The following is a 19,392-nucleotide window of genomic DNA, read 5'->3' as shown; positions in this document are numbered from 1 at the left end:
GAGTCGGTTCCACAGATAAATATTGTGAAAATAGCAGATCTACAAGCTCACACAACGCCTTGCGTTGTGACTCGCAAGGCTTTGTGAGCTTGTAGATCGGCTATTTTCAAATTTGTTGCCTCTTTCTTATATAATTTGACAATTTGACCGCTGGTCTTTTTTCATTTCATTTCTATTTTAGGTAGGTATTTAAGGTATTAAAAGTCCTTAAGTTGTCACTTCACTGTCATCTGGGGACCCCCCCAAAATCATGTGGGGACCCCCTGGAGGTCCCGACTCACAGGTTGAGAACCACTTAGTTAACCCATGGTCAAAGCCTTAAAAGAAACAGCCGGACAGCCATTGTTTATTTTGACATTTACCTTAGTTAACCCCACAGTCAAAGTCTAAGCAGGAACAAGAGGACAGCAATGTTGTTTATTTTTGACATTTTTATATTATATATATATTATATATATCATCATCATTACTCATCCCACAGATTGCACATCAAAATCATCAGACATGTTAATTGGTGCCCCCGAAAAGCAGGCAGCCATTCACATCCTCTGAAAATAAAAATAAGTCTGCAAATGAAAAGAGTCAAATGAAATAAAGCCATAGTAAATGTAAGGTACCATATTATTGTAGCTGTTTATCTGAGCTGAGAGGGCAGGCAGGCAGTACAGTGTTGTATACTGTAACAGGAATTTGGGAGACTTAGTTAAACCCTATTTATGTTTCATCATTATGACAGAGTCGCACGCTGAGCCTGTAGATCTGCTATTTCCGATGTGCGACACTGTCGTACGGCGGAGCATAAATTTGGCATTATTGGACATTTTTGGATTGCAAATATAGGTCATCTCCTTCCTTTGGCTGCAATGCCATTATACATTGCCACATTGAGGAACAAAATGGGCAATGCAGTCAACAATTTGTGTCATAATCGTTTTGTTACTAAAAGCCCATTCCCATACTGGCATTCCAGGCCATATGTGCTGGCTTCATTTCTCACTCATTCACAAAACACATTTAGTGTGACTTGCAAACAAGTTGCCTACGACCATTGCATTATGAGTACAGATCAGCCCTGCTGTGAATGTGGTTCTCTGATGGTTCACTGATGGTTCACTGATGACAGGGGGTGGATTTCCTGTTGGCTTCAGAGTACTAGGAAGCCTTAGGAATTTGTACTGCATTTCATCTTCAGTTCTTCACCATCCTTCCCAGTGAATGCCTATACCAGTGGTTCTCAGACTTTTTATTTTCAAGAACCCCCATAACTCTCTGTTACCGATCTCCCCTCAAGGAACGCTGAGGGTCCCTCAACCCTAATTTTGAGAACCACTGGCCTAATAGGCCAAATATAACCCAGGGATGAAAATGTTTACTGACCTGCACGCCAGCTGATAGCAATGTTTAGGCTAGTGTGGAGTTACCAAAAAAAAAATCACATCTAAATACCACCCCATATGTCTGAGGGTAGCGGCCAAAACCCTCTTTTAAGTATGATATATCATAGGTATATCTGCTGTTGGTAAGATTGTAAGATGAAAGACAAAACTGATAAAGATATGACAGTCCTAGTGCTCTGAAGCTGTGAGGAAGCCCTTGACCCTGACCAGCAGTCTCCTCAAAGTCCAACGTTTGGTCTGAACAGTCTGCTGATGACCAGGTATCCCCTGAGCCATCCTAGCGATAAGGTAATCTCTTTACCTCTTTAAGATGGAACTACTGTTAGTTGTTCAAGGGTTAGGACAGCATGCAAAAGTTATTCCTTTTTGATGTGACATTATTTAGCATGGTCAATACATATCTTGAAAGATGACAGTTTGAAGTTTAGTATTATTGTTTTGCATTTTGTACAATATTGTGTTCTAATACTAAGGCCATATTACAGTCTTTTAAAGTTAACAGCAAAAAAAAGAATATCCTTACCTCTCTGTCCTAAAGCTTGTACTGTAAGACAACCTTGACCTTCGCACTAAGATCTATCATGGGATACCCAGTGCAGATCTGCTCATGTTTAAGAGGTATCTGGTTCACAAAATGGACCATTGATAATAGTGTCATCTAGCACAAATGGAACCATTGTTATTCCCAGCTATTGTGGAATAATCACTGTTATATTTGTTTACAATACCATTGTTTGTTTATGTCTGTTTTGTCTTATATTCATCATCATCATACAGCGTCTCCTCTGTATACAAGAGACATTTTTGAATGGTGAGTTACATCTCACATGACTCGAATATTAAACAAATATTGTTAAATATGAATGAATTAATAAATAAGCCCCATATAGTGGATCCACAGAGTCCTTATAGGATGTGTGGCTAACATCTCCAATTAGCCTCAGTCAATGGAATCAGAAATGGCCAAACCTCCAGCAGAAACACAATGTGGACAAAACTAACAGAAGCAGAAACCAGCGATTCACAACCTGTGGGCCAGGGCCCACTGCTGGGCCGTGAGGATATTGCAATTGGGCCCCCAAATAAAACAGGAAGATTTGAATGATAATATAATATATAATATAATATATAACAAAAAAAAATCTGCGCTCGGGTGGCACAGTGGTAAAGTGCCTGCCCACCACAGAGGTTGTGGGTTTGAATCCACCGTGGTGCATCCGGCTTTGTCGAGCGTCTAAACAAACTATTAGTCCGCGCTCAGGGGAGGGAAGCTGGGCTGGGAGGGTGATATTTGTCACTGCACGCTATCCTATACGCGAGGGGCTGGCACCAAGGGCCGGACTGGGGGGGGGGACTGCAACCTAGGTGGCCACCACCTAGGTTGCACATGAACTCTGCAGCCGCACTGAGGCCACTGCTGGAAAGCATCCCAGCCCAAACATAACTAATAATAATAACTAACTTTTTTTTTGGGTGGCCCAGCGGCCCACCGGGCATATGCGCGGTATGCCAAATGGCCAGTCCAGGGAGTGTTGGGCGGGAGGTGTAGGACGAAGGCTCGTATACTTCCTCCCGGTGGGGGCTCCTCACTGTTACTGTAGGTGAGTCAGTAGGATTACAACAGCAGTGACAACATAGACATGTATGTGGGGAGGATATATGGAAAAAAACACATGGTAATGTTTCTTTAAAATGTTGGAAAAATGGGAACTTAAAGTGTACTACCTTAGTTCCATTGATCTAAGCTGAAACATCGATTCATTGATCATTAAAGTAAACATGCTATGAAAATGCGTGCGGCGCGCCCATCTCGCCACTTAGTGGTCAGATGGGTGGGCCGCGAACACTGTCGAGATTTTCAAGTGGGCCCTGATCCAGAAAAGGTTGGGAACCGCTGGCATAGACCAAGACGTGCCTCTGAAACATGTGTGCTCTCTCTCTCTTTCTCACTCTCACACACACACACACACGCGCGCGCACGCACGCACACACACACACACACACACACACACACACACACACACACACACACACACACACACACACACACACACACACACACACACACACACACACACACACACACACACACACACACACACACACACACACACACACACACACACACAGACAAACACGCACACAAACGCCAGCCGCACACACAGACAAAAAAAATGCATACAGTCACACATGGCTGTCACAGTGAAATGAATAATAATAACCAGCATCTCATAACCACAGCAAAAGAAAGAAAGAAACCAGGCAGGTGAATAAAGAGAGGTTATATGTGTAGTACAATAATGTCATGTCGCTTCTCTGTGCCTGTAAACATCAGCAAAGTAAAGGGAGGACTGCCAGTCTCACATACAGTAGGGAACATGGACATCTAGACTGTAAACATTTCAATACACAGACCGACGCACGGCATTGTCCCAGTCAGCCATTCATTAAGACATTTCAGACCACACACACACACACACACACACACACACACACACACACACACACACACACACACACACACACACACACACACACACACACACACACACACACACACGTTTTAACATCTCCAATGCACACAATATACAGTAGGAGCATAAACTACATTGCTGGCCCCTCCCTCCCTCCCTCCCTCCCATGCAGATGGACTGAGCATGGTCCATCCCTACCTGCTTCACTGCCACCCATCCCTGTCTTTGTCCACCATTTTTGTTTACACGTTTTGTTTTACGTTCTTCCACACCCACAGATACAAGAATAACAGTGTCCCCCAATGTCTTACCCTTCCTAATTGTCCTCTAACAGTGTTTAAAAGCTGTTGTGATTGGTGAACAGTGTACATCTACATTATGGGCGGAGGTGTGTGTGTGTGTGTGTGTGTGTGTGTGTGTGTGTGTGTGTGTGTGTGTGTGTGTGTGTGTGTGTGCGTGTGTGCGTGTGTGCGTGTGCGTGTGCGTGTGCGTGTGCGTGTGCGTGTGCGTGTGCGTGTGCGTGTGCGTGTGCGTGTGTGTATGGGCCATATTGTTTTGGTTATTTATCGTTGGTCCAATCAAGGAGTGTGTGCTGAAGGACAGAACTTCACATGAGGGCAGGAAGGTGTGGAACTGGGGCAGAACTATAACATAGAAGCACACTGGGAGCCAGTCCATTATGTCAGTGGTTCTCAAACCTCATTTTCAGCGCGACTCGTTGTGAGCTTTTAGATCTTCTATTTTCAAATAGCCGATGTATATAGGGTTAAAGTGGTTCAACTGATTTTAATGCTATATTAACTCATTTTGCTGGGGACTCCCTGGGACCCCGTCATGGACCCCCGGGGGTCCCCAGACCCCACTTTGAGAACCACTGCATTATGAGAGGCTGCTATTGTCTTTTTTTCCTTTTCTTTTTTTGTGAGATGAGAAGCTCACTGTATAATGCACAAGTTAGTAAAGTCTGTTGCTGTTTGGACATAGCAAACTCTCAGAACGGGATAATCCTCCAATTACACGCTTCCTTCACCTTGCCATCATTGTTTAAAATCTTCCTCCTCACTAAACTCCCCTCTCTCTGCTTCCCATTTCATTTTAAGGCCATGGGAGAGCTGGACACATGATTTACAGGCCTCACTCCCAACTCAAGATGGAAGGCTTGCTGCTCAAGCTCTGTGGTGACCTGACCATGCAGGTACTGTAGGCAACTATAGCTAGCATGATGGGACCGTTTCGGGGAGCTAGGCTGGAGATCAGTGGCTTCGGGTCTATGACGTTCAGACAACATGGAGAGGCAACTGGCTTTCCAGCTACCAAGAAGCGACTCTGTTAGCCTGAAGAGGCAGCTATTAGCAGCAGCTTGCCATTAGGGGGTCTTCCTGTGTGTGTGTGTGTGTGTGTGTGTGTGTGTGTGTGTGTGTGTGTGTGTGTGTGTGTGTGTGTGTGTGTGTGTGTGTGTGTGTGTGTGTGTGTGTGTGTGTGTGTGTGTGTGTGTGTGTGTGTGTGTGTGTGTGTGTGTGTTTGGGTGGGTGGGTGTCTTGGGCAGACGAGCAATGTTCTGCAGGTGTGTGTGTTTGTGTGTGTGTGTGTGTGTGTGTGTGTGTGTGTGTGCGTGTGGGGGGGAGGGGGGGCTGTTGGTGGGGGCAGTGAGCAGAAGAATGTGGATCTTTGTAATGTACAATATTATTGGTTTGATGGCTAACTCTTTTGGTTCAGTTCACAAGGAATAATTCTCTTGGTTAGGACTATTAATTCCTTAAGATAATTATGTTTGTTTTCTTTGATTGTTTCAACAGTTTTGGCTGTCTGTGTCCAGATATCCATGGCAGGATCATGCCCTAGAGAAAGAGAGAGAGAGAGAGAGGGGGGGGGGGATGCATTAATAATGACTTGAGTGCCAAAGCAATTGTTAAAAACAGTGATGTAAATGCACAGATTTTATAAGCTTCATTAAATAAGCTGTAAATGGATAAAACGATTGAAACAGCAGCTTAGCCTACAAGACTGAGAGCAGACATTGATACAGTGTATGCATCCATGCGTGCGTGCGTGCTTGTGTGCATGTGTGCGTGCATGAGTGAACACTAACATGATCTTTTTGCGCCAGCCGCCAGGGTATATGTGTGGGCAGTCATTTACCTTACAGGAATGTGTGAGTCATGCGTCTCACCTTCAGCAGTATTCAGAGTGGCCCCGGCAGTCAGTCAGATGGGTGTTCAGGGCAGGACCGATTAATCTCAAACCATGAGTCTATACAGCTGCACAACACAAACGAAGAGAGAGAAACTGTTTTGCATCTCCAATTGTCTACAATGAAAATGCATATTGTTTTTAATTTTGTGTTGATATATCCATGTGTAATAACCATCCGAACAGTCCACTTCAAACTTGCCATGTGTAAACTGTCCAGAAATATTTATAAATCCACAAATCTCTGATTACTATTTTTGAATATATAAAACAATGACATGACCAGCTCAGTGGTCTTGTAACCTTGTGTCACCAGACTTTCCACCTCGGAGGAAAGCCAGGTATTCGTTCTAAAACTAGCGAGCGTGATCCGGTTTAGAAAAAAAGAGAAAAAGAAAAAAAGAATTGTCGTTCCGGTGGTTGGTTCCGGTTGGCGTCACATTGTTTTTGTTCCCCACATAATGCAAATCAATTAGTTTAGTCTCGCTAGTCGCACTACGAGTTCCCCACATAATGCGAATCAATTAGTTAAGTCTCGCTAGTCGCGCTACGAGTTAGAAATGGACATACCAAACGATTATTATACCAAAAGAAATGAAACGATTATACCAAACTAAACACGTTTTAAAATAGGGGAATCACTTTGGAGGTGCACGACGCCGGTGGTTCCAGTCGCTGGTTCCGGCCACCTGATGACGTAAAGTTATTTCCGCTCCGACCGGATCAGAAACCCGAAAACAGTAATAATCCCAGGCTAGTGGCCTTGTGGTTAGAGTGTCCGCCCTGAGATTGGGAGATCGGGGGTCGTTCCCTCGGCCGGGTCATGCCAAAGACAATGCCTCCCTGCTTGGCACACAGCATCAAGTGTTGGATGGGATAAGTCCCTGTGACATACCAGCATCAAGTCCAGGGGGTGCACATTTACATCATGCCACCTCACGCTACAGAAACTGGAGATAGACTCCTAACCTATGGTCCACATGGCTATGCAAGGCTTACTTAATGACATGCCAAAAATAGGGATGGCAGGTTGAAAGTGGTATTTTTTTTAAACAATGTTACTAACAGGGAATAAAATGAACACCCAACTGTGATAACTGTTACTCTGATAGCCTGCTGCTTTACATTTACCAGGGTAGATTATCAAGCCATTCCCTAGACCACCCAATAGGGGTTTGATTTCAGAACTTCACTTGATTTCAGAAAAGTCACCTTTTTCAGTCCTCATAAGTTTGCAGGCCTGCCTTTAGTCCACAAAATACTATGCAAATATTCCATACTGATAGTAATTAAAACTATACTATTATATAGTAATATTAAAGGTAGGGTAAGTCATTTTCTTTGGTTAAAATATGTGTTAAATAGCTCTATATTCTCATAGTACTCATTGCTATAGAGTGCTTGTTCAGTAACAGGAGTCTCCATGTCTCTCCAGCTCTTTATTAAACAGAAAATGCATTTTCAGGTCAATTTTATCCAATCAGGATAGAGAACTCAGTCAGGATAGAGATTAAACAAGTTAAATTGGAAGTAATGACGCAAAGAAATAAGCAGACAGAATTGGAACTCGAACAGCTGATAAATGGGTACTCTCTCCTGATGAGCTGACACTTTATCACCTACCAGAAAATGTATTTTCTGTTTATTAAAGAGCTGGAGAAACAGGGAGACCACGGTGACTGAACAAACACTCTAGCAATGATTACTATCAGAAAATAGTGCTTTAGCCTTTTAACAAAAAGCCTTTTGTTTTACCCAAAAATATCACCTTTAACACATGGTGATGATATACTAAAAAGCGATTCATTGTATGGCCGGTAACATCAGCCTGGTTGTTCGTTTCTTAAATTTTGACCTTCAATCTACTAGCCACTTTGACTGGTAAGCCAAGGTTTACCAGTTTACCAGATTGATGTAAAGTTACAGGATATTAGATTCTGCATGGCAAGTTGGGCTGATACAACATTGAGAACTTCTAGGCAGACAGTGGATGAAAGTGAAAGTGTCACTCTGTGCAACATGTAACATTTCTGACCACCTCCAAACCTCACGTCCCCCCTGAGATAACCGCCCCCAAGGGGAGCCTTGACCCCCAGGCACCGGAGGGGCATACATATTCCCAACAACGGGTATAACGGATATGGCATCACCGGAGGGGCATACGTTCCCACCGGGCATGCGCTCCCCACAGGCATCGGCCTGGTATAAAATAAACAAGCTTTAAATTAACAGTACAGAATCATCCGTTTTTAAGTAATACCTTTACTGGTTCAGAGTGAGTGGATTTAATCAGTAGAAGTGTGATATGTGTGTGTGTGCGTGTGCGTGTGCGTGTGCGTGTGCGTGTGTGTGTGTGTGTGTGTGTGTGTGTGTGTGTGTGTGTGTGTGCGTGTGCGTGTGCGTGTGCGTGTGCGTGTGCGCGCGCGCGCGTTTGTGTGTGTGTTGTGTGACTGAAACTATCTCACCTTTTGTGGTAGATGCAGAGGCACGGCAGTCTGGCTATAGTGTCCCCTTGCTGCAGTTCCTCTAGACAGATCACACATTCACCAGCATCCCTCGCCAACACATCATCTGGGACAACACACAAGCACGCACGCACGCACGCACACGCACACGCACGCACACACACACACACACACACACACACACACACACACACACACACACACACACACACACACACACACACACACACACACACACACACACACACACACACACACACACACAGAGTGAACATTAGAATGCAATGATGGCAATGTCAGAGAGACTTATCCACTTTCACCCTGGCATCACTATTTTGGGCATGTCATTATAGCTGGAACTTTCAAAATGTTTTCAAAAGAGTTGTTTTTGAAATGTTTTGAACTTGAACCCCAGCGTCCCTATTCTGGGGGGAAACATTCGCCAGCAGAAATTAAAAGCATATCAAATAGCTGGGAGAGCGGAGTGGAGCATTGTGTGACCATAACCACAATCATTTTGTTCAATTTTATTATCACTGGTTTTACAACTACTTTCTTTTTAATTAATCAGGTTTATTACTGTAATACCAACATTCCATGTGGTGGGGAAATGTACAGAAGCTTAATATTCTTCTTAATATTCATTGAATCAGTGGAGTGTTGTGTTCAACTTTTAATCCAATCAATTTGAATTGTTATGCTGTCCATAAAGGTGTTAAAGTGGAACTTATGTCACTGAAAATGCAGCACAGGGACATTCATGCCCCTACACTGACTGTGGTTAGTGGTTATTAAAATAAGAGAATAAGAATTATGAGCACACTGGGGACAATGCCAAGCTTTTCCATTGTATTATGAAGACATTTAAATTGACCATTATTCCATCTTCCTGCCAGTGACCTGCTTCAGCATTTTCAGTCAGATGTCAGACGTGTACAGTAGATGTAATGGTGACATCTCCGAAAATGGTGAAGGGTTATAACTGTCATCATTATAAGGTAATTGTTAGCCATAAGGATGGCTGTATCCGTCGCTATGTCTATCTGTCCGTACATGACTTTAGTCTCAAACAGACACCTTGAAAACTAATGGCTGGTTGGCACCTTCACGCCTTGTTAGAGGGATAATGGTGCCCCCATGGCCCCCTTTCCTCTAGAGCCAACATTTGTCCAAAATGTACTCTTGCATATAAGATATCTCAAAATCTAATGGCCTGAATGCCATGAAACAATAGAGCAATCATGCTCTCTGGAGGAAGAAGCCTAACGATTGAGTAACCCCATTTTATTCATTATTTGTTTATTTGTAATTATCTTTATTTTTAGACTTTCATTAATCCCACAAGGAAATTCAGTTTCAGTTAAGTGTCTTGCTCAGAACACTTCGACATGGGCAGGCCGGGAGTCGAACCAGTGACCTTTTAAGTTCCAGACGGCTTCTCTAGCCAATAAGCTACAGCCACCCCCATGCCACCCTCAGGCCAAAATGTCAACTTTGCACAAAAAAACTCATAATCTAATAGGCAGATTGCAGGACGAACCATACTGATTTTGGTGAGTCACTTTCATCTACACCCAACTTCAAGGTCAGACGATTCAAACCACTTTGGGACGGTTGAGCGTAAGGAGCAGCATGGCTTCTAGGGGCTGATAGTGGGCCTGCCTTTTAATGTCATTAATTTAGCAAGCGGCTGAAATCACAAAATGAAAGAGAGTGGACGTATGCTTTCAACTATGTGCGTTCATTTAAATGTTGTGGTCACCATCATCATCATAATAATAATATTAATAATAATAGTAATAATTATACTTAATGATACAAATAGTTTTGTAGGGCTTGTCATACTGTTATTTTAAATGTCAAAGTAGTAAAACATGCCATGAATATAAGGTAACGGTAACCATGTAACTTAGGGGTGCTGTGGATGAAAACAATATAGGGGTGCCCTGAGCCCCAAAAGTGTGAGAACCACTGCCTAATTATATATATATATATATACATATATATATATATATATATATATATATATATATATATATATATGTATATATATATATATATATAATCCTTATTTACACAACTCTAAATGTCTAAATTGTAATTGTATTTCAACGGTTCTGGATATGTTTCCATATGCGTTACAGCAGGATTTTGAACCCATCATCATGTCATGGAAACTTAAAACAAAAAGAAAACAGCACAGAACTTCACGGGTTCTGCAAAGTCTCAGGTTAGGGCACGGTCACACCGCACTTTTATTTTACCTATGGGCGGAATCTGCCAATGCTTTGTCAATGCAAATGTGTGAATTCGCAAGAAAGATGCGCAAGACCATGAATACACCTTTTTCATCCGCCTTTGTAAAATTAAAGTGCGGCGTGACCGTGACCTTGGAAGGTTCTGGGTTACCCTTCGTAGTGGAAAAGAGTCATACTGTAGGTTTGCACCAGCATCCTCATTGTGAATAGGTCTAACATGACAAAGGGATTCCTACTACGCTGCAGACAAAGAGCAGAAATGTGGAGCAGATGAGGGGGAGAGGAGGGGAGGAGGGGTAGACAGTGTAAGACGGAGGAAGAGACACAAGACATATGCTCTGACTGCAAATCAGCTTAGTTCCCCAATAAACTCCCATACCCCCCCCCCCCCCCCCTCCCCTCCTCTCCTTCTCCCTCTCCTCTCACTTTATCCTGCTCCTCCAACGCTCTAGTTCTACACGGTAAAATCCAGAGTGTTCATTTAACCCATTCAATCCTGGAACGCATCTACAAATGCCTTCTAAATCCGAACAGTTTTCTGAAAACCGTATGTTGCTATAATAATTTTCATCTCAAGGACCCCCAAAATTATATGTATTTGGTCGCGGACCCCCATCTCTAAATATTTTGTTCAAGGAAGCAAAGCATACATACTCAGGATTTCTACTGTGTACACACAAAGATCCTTCTCCTCAAAACACTCTCCATCAAATTAGCTGTGAAGGAAGCTCTTCTTTCACACCCCTGATTCACCGCAATGGAATCTAATAAATATTATATCATTAATATTATGACCTCCAATTTCTCCCCCAGTGGTGGAAGAAATGCTCCATCTACTTAAGTATAAGTAGCAATATCAAACTGTAGAAATGCTCTGTTACAAGTCCTGTATTCAAAATTGTACTTGAGTAATAGTACCAAAGTATTGGCACCAAAATGTACTTAAATCACCAAAAGTTAAAGTACTCATGCACAAATCTTTTTTGTTGTTGTCACGTTTGCAAATGGCTGAATAGTATAGAATTGGGTTTATGTACGGTATTAAAAAATAAATCAGCGAATAAACTAGTAACAAAATATTTGCAGTGGAGTCAAAAGCACAATATTTGCCTCTGATATGTACAGTAATGTAACAGAAGTATGAAGCATCAAAAAATGAAAATACATAAGTTTAAGTTTAAAATTATCCTTAAATACAATACTTAAGTAAAGATACTTTGTTACTTTGTATACCACTGCTCTCCATCCACCCTCCCCTCACTCCTTAACTAATTATCTTACTACAATGCTGTATACATCACCAGCAGCAGGCTGGACAGGTGTGCAAAGCATGCTGTCCGTGTGCATGCAATGTGGTGTATTTGGGTCACACACACACACACACACACACACACACACACACACACACACACACACACACACACACACACACACACACACACACACACACACACACACACACACACACACACACACACACACACACACACACACACACACACACACACACACACACACACACACACACACACACACACACACACACACACACACACACACACATTTGTATTACTGTGCTTGTGAGGATATCAACATTTTTGGAAAGCGACATCTTCTACCCTAAAGCCAAAAATAGCCGATCTACAAGCTCGCGACGTGGCTCGTTGTGAGCTTGTAGATCTTCAGCGCACGACACCGACACGCAATGGAGTATAAATCAGGCATAAATCGAATCCGAAACCCCTAAACCTAAGCTCATGTCTAATCCTAACCTTAACCCCAACGTCAATCTTTAACTAATCGTAAGCCCAACTCTAAAAATCATTTTTAACCATAAAACAACCATTTGAAAATTGTCCTTGCATTTCTGCCTTCACAGGTATATTAATACAAGTACACACACACACACACACACACACACACACACACACACACACACACACACACACACCCTGTGTGTGTGTGTGTGTGTGTGTGTGTGTGTGTGTGTGTGTGTGTGTGTGTGTGTGTGTGTGTGTGTGTGTGTGTGTGTGTGTGTGTGTGTGTGTGTGTGTGTGTGTCTACTCTCTGCCTACTCTCTGTATATGTGCCTCTGTGAGTGTGTGGGTGTCCTCAGACAGACAGTACTGCATTTTTACGGCGTGGCTCTGCAGGAGGCTAGCCGTCTGTAAGAAGGTCAGTCAGTGAGTCTGTCTGTGTGCTTGTCCTGCAGCGAATCTCGCAAACTGCTGGACAGATCAACATCAAGTTCCCTGTGCACAACAATCATTTTATTCCCCCCACATTATGTATATACTTTTTGAAATATTTAAATGTAATGTTTAAGATGCAAGTCAATGGGGCTCTGATCAGGCTGATACCTTGTATAGCAGATCTATACGTCACAGATGACATGACATCATAGAGGACTGGTGTCATATAGGCTGGCAGTGGTGGAAAAAGTACTCAGATATTTTACTTAAGTAAAAGTAGAAATATCACAATGTAGAAATACTCTGTTACAAGTAAAAGACCTGTGTTCAAAAGTATTGGCATCAAAATATACTTAAAGTACCAAAAGTAAAAGTACTAGGATGTTTGAAAATAGCTGATCAAGATCAGATGTATAAAATAGGGCTAAAGTGGTTAATGTATGTTTCATAATATCATAATTTATATCTGAAAAGTAACTGGTAACTAAAAATTTCAAATAATTGTAGTGAAGTACAATATTTGACTCGAGATGAAGTGGAAGTAAAAGTATTGTAAATCAAAAAATCACACCCTGTGTGAAGGTAGCGGCGCCTTTGATACATTATGTCATCGATATGTGTTTATAATGTGTTTATAGCCATGTGTCACGTGAAGCTTGACCAATCACTTTGTTGACGGGTCTGACCAATCAGAACGTTGACGGGTCTGACCAATCAGAACGTTGACGGTGAACACGGACAAAGTCAGGTATAGAGCAGGATCCGCTCTATACCTAAAGGTATAGAGCTGCTAGCGCCGCTAAAAATACTCAGGTAAAGTACAAATATGCTGACCCTGGGAGCTGAGCTCCAAAATTTCCTATGCACTTGTGCAAATGGCAAATAAAGTCTATAAAGTCTATAAAAGTCTATAAAGTCTATAAAATAGCTCAAAATTGTACTTAAGTACAGTACTTAAGTAAATGTACTTAGTTTCTTTCCACCACTGTGGGCTGGTCCCATGAAGCCCAATAAGATTCACTCTGGAGCCACGCCGTTCACACGTGGACCCCCAGATCTAGCCTGGTTCCAGAACAATGTGCCATTGCAAAAAAATTGCCCTCTGCAGATTAGGCCTGGCCCCTCTCAATAGAGATTTGATTTCTCTCAGAGGCATTTTTTGAATTTGCGCCTCGTAAATGCAGGTTCCTACACAGAGATTCCAGACTAATATCTACACAGTGATATTAGTCTGGCCATGCCAGGCTACCCCAGATCCACATGATTCCATTTCCATCCCCAAGTCCAGCCTGATTTAGCCGATCTGCAAGCTCACAACGCGGTCGCATCTATGTGAAATGTTGTGACAGCTAATAGATCGTCTATTTCTGGCATAGGACACCATCGTATATACCACACAGAGTATAAACAGAGGCATCGGAGGAGTAGGACGTGAGGTGCTCCTGCACCCATGCAGCGCACGTGAGCTAGTGACCACTGGATCTTTTCTAGGGCTTTGACTTTGCATAATGATATTTTAATGCCTGCAACTAAATATAGCCTTCTTAACCCATTCAATCCGGGAACGCACCTCTGTCGTTTTAAGATTTCTTTTGGCTATTTTTTGAAAAATCGTGAAAATGTGTGCAAATCTTTGAATACATATTTTTTAAAGCGAACATTTGTCAAATATTTTGTTCCGGGGACCTCCAGAAGAAAAGATTTGAGTTACAAATGTTCGCTTTAAAAATATATATGTATTCAAAGATTTGCACAAGAATATTTTTCTAAAATAGCAGATCTACAAGCTCATAGCGCTATGAGCTTGTATATCTGCTATTTTTGAATAGCCCAAAGTATAAAATAATGGTTATATACTGTAGCTCAAATTTAAAATGATACAGATTCGTTTCCCAGATTGAATGGGTTAGGAGACAGAGAGAGAGGTTATAAGGGCCACACACAGACACAGAGAGTAAAAGAGAGAGAGAGAGACAGACAGCAGCGAAGTGGGCACACAGGAAAGCCAGAACTGTGCGAGGAAGAGAGCGAGAGAGAGAGAGAGAGAGAGAGAGAGAGAGAGAGAGAGAGAGAGAGAGCAAGGTGAGTGCAGTACAGTTTGGCTTTCTTGCGGCTCGGGGTCATTGCAGGACGCACAAAGGGAGAGAGAAACAGGGAAGTGAGCCATGATTCAGAGAGGCAAAGCTGAAACTCCTTTAACTCATAATTGATGCGAAGGCGTCGAATGCCAAACGACCGTTGGCAAGACGGCGAAATGCAGAGGGGAGCGCGGCTGAAAGTCAAGAGGGAGAGAGAGAACGCAGAAGGAAGAGAGGTGATGATGCTCTAGATACCCTTCAGCAGTTGGTTCTCAAAGTGGGGTCCCGGGCCCCGCCAGGGGTCCTTTAAAGGGATTCCAGGGGGTCCCCCAACAAAATGAGTTAATGTAGCCTCAAAAATCGGCTATTTTTGAAAAGGCAACATATACATGGATAAAGTGGTTAAAATGATTGTGATGCTTTAACTACTTTTGCTGGGGACCCCCTGGAACCCCCTCAAGGACCCCCTGGGGGTCCGCAGACCCCACTTTGAAAACCAATGTCCTACCCAACACCAGGGTCTATATTTCTCAATGGAAGAGTATAGGGAGACCACCTCCAACCACTGCAGGTGTGCCAGTTAAATTAAATCAATGTACTTTACCCTATGGATTGGTTAAAAATAATGTTTTCTTCATTAACATTTCTGGAATGCAACTCTGGGAGTTGCAAATGTATCAACCCTGAGGACTTAAATGTGTGTGAAGTTTGCAAAACCTGAATATGAGGACCAAATGCATCCATCCATTCATCTATCCATCTACAAACAGTATCTATCTCTCCTGACAGATTGGCATTATTCACACCCATCTCTTGGGGAACATTATACAAAGGTGGGACTTGTTAGTAAATGCTATGTGCTTTATTCACAACTCTTACCACGTTGGCTGACTGACAACATGTGGTGGTACAGTAGGGAAGCATCTCCTCACTGTTTAACCCTGTGATCGCAGCCTCAAAGAGAAGCCTTCAGCAGACACAAAACCATCAAAACGTACATTTAACACCAACCATGTCACTCTTTTGTTCTGTTCTTTGCATTGCTGGAATGAAATTCTTCTGAAGATTCTTTCTCTATTATAAGGTTGAATGCACTTGCATCACTATTACCGTTTTGTTGTGATGGGCTTTTTTCCCGCAGATGCGCGCACGCACATACACATTTTCTTGGTCCTTACAAGAGAAATGATTCTTGGGGTTAGGATTAGACAGTAAGAGCTTTGGTTTAAAGGTTGGGGCTAGAGTTATGCCTGATTGATACTTAAGTGTCATGCACTGAAAACTGCTGATCTATAAGCACACATCGCAGCACAGCGCAATACGTTGTGAGCTTGTAGATCTGCTATTTTTGGCTTTAGGGTTAAAAAGTGAAGTTAAAATTGCATTCACAAAATTGACGTCCGAAAATGCTGATGCCCTCACAAGTACAAATATGTGTGTGTGTGTGTGTGTGCGTGTGTGTGTGTGTGCGTGTGTGTGTGTGTGTGTGTGTGTGTGTGTGTGTGTGTGTGTGTGTTTGTGTGTTTGTGCGTGCGTGCGTGCGTGCGTGCGTGCGTGCGTGCGTGCGTGCGTGCGTGCGTGCGTGCGTGCGGGTGTGTGTGTGTGTGTGTGTGTGTGTGCCAGCCGCACTCAGAGAAGAGCTGATGTGTGACAGTTAGTGGGCCCAGGTGATTGACAATAGACCTCTAAGCATCCTGGGAAATAAGATAAGCTGCTGCTCTGTCCCTGTGTGTGTGGGCCTACAAAAAAGGAATGGAGAATGGAAAAAGACAGAGACACAGACAGAGACACAAAGAAAGAAAGCGAGAGAGAGCGACAGAGAGAGAGAGAGAGCTAGAAAGAGAGGAAAAGGCAAGCAAGACGGACAGTGTAACGGATGGAGAGAGAGATGAATGGGCGGAAAGGAAAAGAGAATGAAAGGAGAGAGAAAGAGCACACACAACATATATAGTAGCGAGAAACGGGGGACTCTCTCCGACACACGTCCAAGCAGACGAATGACGGCTTTATGCTTCTTTATGCTTCTTTGCACTGTGAGCCTGTAGATCGGTTATTTCCGACCATGTGACACCGGCCGCGCAACAACGTATTAACCCTTCAAGGCCGGGAAAGCATCATTTGTGTCATTTTTAAGATTTCTTTGACTATTCAACTATTCTTTTTTTTTTTTATCGTGAAACTCAAATCTTTGCTTCTGGGGATTCTACGAATGTCTTCTAACTATGTTGCTATAATATAAGTGGTTCTCAAACTTTTTTCATGTCAAGGACCCCCAAAATATATGCATTTGGCTGAGGACCCCCATCTCAAAATATTTTGTTCTAGGGAGTGGGACCCCCCCACCCAGAAGCAAAGATTTAAAGTGTTAAAGAGTTTAAAATGTTCGCTTTAAAATATATATATATTCAAAGATCTGCACAAGTTTTCACGATTTTTCAAAAATAGCAGATCTACAAGCTCATAGCACTCGGTGCCACGCTATGAGCTTGTATATCTGCTATTTTTGAATAGCCCAAGAAATCTAAAATGACAGTGATGCGTTCCCGGATTGAATGGGTTAAACCAGACTTTAAAGACAGACATAAAGGAGAGAAAAAGTGGAAGCAGGAGACGGCAAGAGACAGCACAGGAGGGGTGAACGGAGAGAGGGAGAGTAATTTTCCAGAAATAAAGAGTGACAGAACAGCCAGAGTCGGACTCTCTCCTTTTAGCCTCTCTCCTCTCTTGTGTTATCAGCCATCAGGGTATTCCATCACTCCACATCCCATCTTCCCTGAGACAGCTTCACTCTCCAATCTGCCTCCATCATTCAATCTTTTACAACAGCCTTGATTCAGCTCCAGGGGTGGAACCTGTTTTATTTTTACTTTTTGTTTTTTTGCACAGTAAAGTCCTGTGTGCATTGAAGGTGGCGTACTGTAAAGTGATATTTTCTTTGCTAAAATGAGTGTCAAATACAGTAGCTCTGTATTCTGATAGCAATCATTGCTGCATAGCGTTTGTTCAGTAACAGGCGTCTCCCCATCTCTCCCACACCCTTTAGTAAAGGGGAAATACATTATGAGGCCAGGATACCATGAGCAGACAAAATTGGAACTGGAACACTGTCAAATTGAAGCTGATAAAATATCTTTGAGGAGTTCTCTATCCTGATTGGATAAAATTGATATCCTGAGCTTACGTATTTTCTGTTTACTGCAGAGCTGGAATATAAAGCTTTGACCTTTTAGCAAAAAAAGAACAATATGCAAAATATATCTCACCAAAAATGGACCCATGAATTGTTTTACATTCTCAGAACTGAGTTAACACTAAGGAATTAACTGTATGTGGGACCTTGTTAACTGCTACTTATATTACTCATATGACAACATGAGTATACTGCATATACTCATAATTGTCCAGTTTTAACTTCCATTTAATAAATTCTGGCCAATGGTGGTGAATGACACTAGTCTTAATTAAGACATATTAGCCACTGTACAGCTGCTGAATAAGTACGTACAAATCTATCTTTGCTTAAGTCATCTCTTGCTCATTTTCTCCACTAAAGACCAAAGTTTTGTGTGGTTGTTATTTTTACGTTATTGCTTTTCTTTCACATGCTAATGTTCTAGTAATTAAGGGTTCAACCCTGAAGGGCTATAACCCTATTGTTTTTGTGCTAATTCCTCTTCTCCTCCCTCTGCTGCAATTTTGTGAATTCCCATGAGATAGTAAATGGTAGAGACATGAAAATTTCACCAACGATTGAAGGTTGTGTGCATGAATCATAATGAGTCCAATTTAAACAAAGTTTTCAACACACATCCATCTATTCTCACTCTACAAATTTGCCTAGAACTAGTAAAGTCTGTCTTCTACATGTTATGACATTTTGACTTGTGTCTTTCCGATCATCATAAAACCTGGTAGCTATCTGTAATGTAAGTGTCAGAAACTGTCAAAGGTCTAGAACCCTTGCAGGTTTTAACTTCTAACGGTCCGTGTTGAACCCCTGAATCGCCACTTTGCAGCTATATTTTCTATACTTATTTTAGAAATATTAACACCTCTCTCTTAAGGGCCCTTAATACATGTGTGCATGTGCGCACACACGCAAGTGCCCGGTGCAGACACTGCCAGAAGGCTGTCAGTGAAGCTAGTAACTGTCACACTGTCTCCCAGAGTTCCCGGGGGCAATGGTCAGACATTGCTACTGTCAATCCAGGCAACCATGCAAGAACTAGAAGTTTAACATTTTGCAGTAGCTTGGGAGTCCTCAGCGATTGGTTCATCCCTCAAACAATTACAAGATAAATCACCAAATTTGGTGTAACACTGAACTCTGAGATTAAT

General features: G+C 42.4%; 1 protein-coding gene across 1 annotated transcript in view; it reads right to left on the bottom strand.

Annotated features, from left to right (window-relative positions):
* Positions 1–4,090: 4,090 nt before the first annotated feature.
* Positions 4,091–19,392, bottom strand: part of znrf1 (zinc and ring finger 1) — a 48,054-nt gene continuing 32,752 nt past the window's right edge. The window contains exons 3-5 of the mRNA XM_084059904.1: positions 8,527–8,632; positions 6,042–6,129; positions 4,091–5,709 (exon numbers count right to left, since the gene is read on the bottom strand). Of these exons, the coding sequence (XP_083916030.1) occupies positions 6,072–6,129; positions 8,527–8,632 (164 nt within the window). The 3' untranslated portion in view covers positions 4,091–5,709; positions 6,042–6,071. The remainder of the gene's footprint in view (positions 5,710–6,041; positions 6,130–8,526; positions 8,633–19,392) is intronic.

This window comes from Gymnoscopelus microlampas (assembly GCF_963454915.1).
Source record: "Gymnoscopelus microlampas genome assembly, chromosome: 6".
NCBI lineage: Eukaryota > Metazoa > Chordata > Actinopteri > Myctophiformes > Myctophidae > Gymnoscopelus > Gymnoscopelus microlampas.
The sequence above is the reverse complement of the archived record's forward strand: the minus strand, read 5'-3'. Positions and strand labels throughout refer to the sequence as shown.